Genomic DNA, 2542 nt, shown 5'->3' on the forward strand with positions numbered 1-2542 from the left:
GTGGATGTTAAATTATAATGTTCTAGGTAGGGGTGCACCGATAGATATTTTGGGGACCCATACCGACAGGCAATATTTAAGGAGGCATATCGACAAATACCAATCCGATATCTGATACAGCTGCCTCCATGTGGTAAGTCTGGTATGGTGGAAGGATAGGGGGAAGGGGTGTTGAGGGGGCAGCTCAATGCCCCCTGCAGTGAGGGAGGGAGGGGGTAAGGGCAGGGGCTGCCCAGCCAGGTGTGGGGGGGGCTGCGGAACAGAGGCGCAGCTCATGAGGTGGGGGCAGCTCCCACCACTGCTTGCACCCCAGGAGGGAGGGGAAGCGTGCCTCTGGATCAGCATGGTGCAGGCTGCAGCTGTGGGGTGTAGCCGGCACTGCGTGGGGCTTTCTTTGCAGGGGGCTGGGCTCGGAGCAGACTCCGGCGGCACTGGGAGGAGGCTGCAGCCACCCCAGATTTCGCCGCAGCTCAACTCCCAGCACCATGCACCACGGCCCCAGCTTTTCCCGGCGCTTGGGTGGAGGCAGGCCATTGAGCACATGCCCTGCCCTCCCCCCCGCCCTCCCGGGGTGCAAGCAGCTGTGGGAGCTACCCCCACTCCACAAGCCACACCTCTGTCCTGCACCCTCCTCCCCCTCCCTGGCTGGGCAACACCTGCCCTCCTGCCCCCTCCCTCACTGCAGGGGGTGTTGATCTGCCCCGTCGCACCCCTTCCCTCCCCCTTCCCCTTCCTACTTACCAGTTGGAGGCAGCTCTCCACACTGCCAGCTCTGCTCCGTGCTGAGCTGTGGCTGCGCACAACATGGGCATTTATTGGCCCCATCAGGCTGATACCCGATACGAAAATTTTCTTCATATCAGTACTGATCCGATATCAGACCAATGTATCGGTGTACCTCTAGTTCTAGGCCTTCTACATCAGTTTGGACACTTACTATGAACTAAGGACAAGGTAGCATACCTTACTTTAAAAGGCACTCTTAATGAATCCTGAAGCATTTACACAAAGTTTGGGAAGGGTAGCTAAATTTTCACTTTAGCTTACAACGTAGCAACTAAAGAATCAAAGAACACCTAATTTTCCAACTGAAATACTTTGGACCCAGTGAAATAGCATTGGAACCAGCTTTCTAAGCAATTCTAGATGCTGTTACTTTTGTGTGGTGCTAGGAAGAGTATTACTGGATTATTGTGTTCAGTTATAGTGTAGATATACCAGAAAGGATGTTGAAAAACTGGGAAGTGCTCAGAGAAAATGTGCAAGGATTATTTCCATAATAGATCCCTTTTTGCTTTTTAGTTTAAAATGTCTTTGACCTTAAAATAAAAATCACACAATATGCCTGTGAAACAAAGACAAATTGATGTGCTTTGTCGTTGTTGGGAATGGAAATGGTAGTGTTATAAGTTGCCAATTTGCTAATTTGAGCTGCCCCTGTAATTTTAAAATGACTTTGTTATAAAGTCTGCATCACTTTAAATTTTGTCAGTTTAATGTTGCATGATCATCATAGTAAATCTCTTCCCCATTGTGCTTATAAAATACACTTACCTGCTTTGAGTATAGTCATGGAAGTCATGACACCCAAGATGAGAGACTGCGAATTTTTCAATCCTGTGCTGAACGAGCATCAAAAATTAGCAGTGAAAAGAATCCTCAGCGGTGAATGTCGTCCAACTCCTTATGTTCTCTTTGGACCACCGGGAACTGGAAAGACTGTAACAATAATAGAAGCTATTTTACAGGTAACAGATGACAAAATAATCACTTGGCATCACCACATGATTGCACATAATTACCAAAATAAAAACTAAAATATTTCAATTATGCTTATATTTAATGGGTTTTACTTAATTTTACCTTTGAATCTTTCAAGTTTTTTTCAATACATTTCAACCTCAGTGTAGAGAGAAGATCTCTACACAAATGTGTATTAAAAAAATCTTTAAATGATTTGTGTTCAGCCTTTTCTTATATTATTTTGGTATTTTAATTTAAAGCTCTGGTGAAAATATATATAAAAAATAAAACTAGGGACCTACTCAATTCACAATTGCGTGGATTTCACAGAAACCACAAAATCAGGCATTGTCTGCTAAATCTGAAATAAAAAAGAAAACTTGCTAAAAATAAAATGCTGGCTCCCCAGTGGTAGCCAGAGGTCCTCATGGCTGCTGCAGCCTGGCCTTGCAGCCCTCTGGTTGTGGGGTGGGCCCTGCTGGTGCGAAGGAGAGCAGCCAAGATGGCAGCTGCCCTTTTGCTACTGATTGGCTGAGAGGGCTACCTGTCATGTGGCTCCTCCACTCATATATATAATTAGGGACTACTCAGTTCACGTTTCCATGGATTTCACAGAAACCATGAAATGGAGCGTTGTCTGTGACATCCATGAAATAAAATAAATAAATAAAAATAAAATGCTGGTTCCCCAGTGGGAGCCAGCAGTCCTCATGGCTGCTGCAGCCCAGCCCCACAGCCTGTTGTGGGAGGGGGGCCCGCCAACACGAAGGGGAACAGCCAAGGGGGTGGCTGGGCCCTT

At 46.5% G+C, this 2542-nt stretch overlaps 1 protein-coding gene across 2 annotated transcripts in view; it reads left to right on the plus strand.

Annotated features, from left to right (window-relative positions):
* MOV10L1 (Mov10 RISC complex RNA helicase like 1) overlaps window positions 1–2542 on the plus strand; it is a 57321-nt gene that overhangs the window by 39815 nt on the left and 14964 nt on the right. For both annotated transcript variants that reach the window (XM_006016501.3, XM_025215368.1), the window contains one exon: window positions 1570–1748. In XM_006016501.3, coding sequence (XP_006016563.1) covers window positions 1570–1748 — 179 coding nt within the window. The remainder of the gene's footprint in view (window positions 1–1569; window positions 1749–2542) is intronic.

Source organism: Alligator sinensis, unplaced genomic scaffold, assembly GCF_000455745.1.
Source record: "Alligator sinensis unplaced genomic scaffold, ASM45574v1 scaffold600_1, whole genome shotgun sequence".
Classification (NCBI taxonomy): Eukaryota; Metazoa; Chordata; order Crocodylia; family Alligatoridae; genus Alligator; species Alligator sinensis.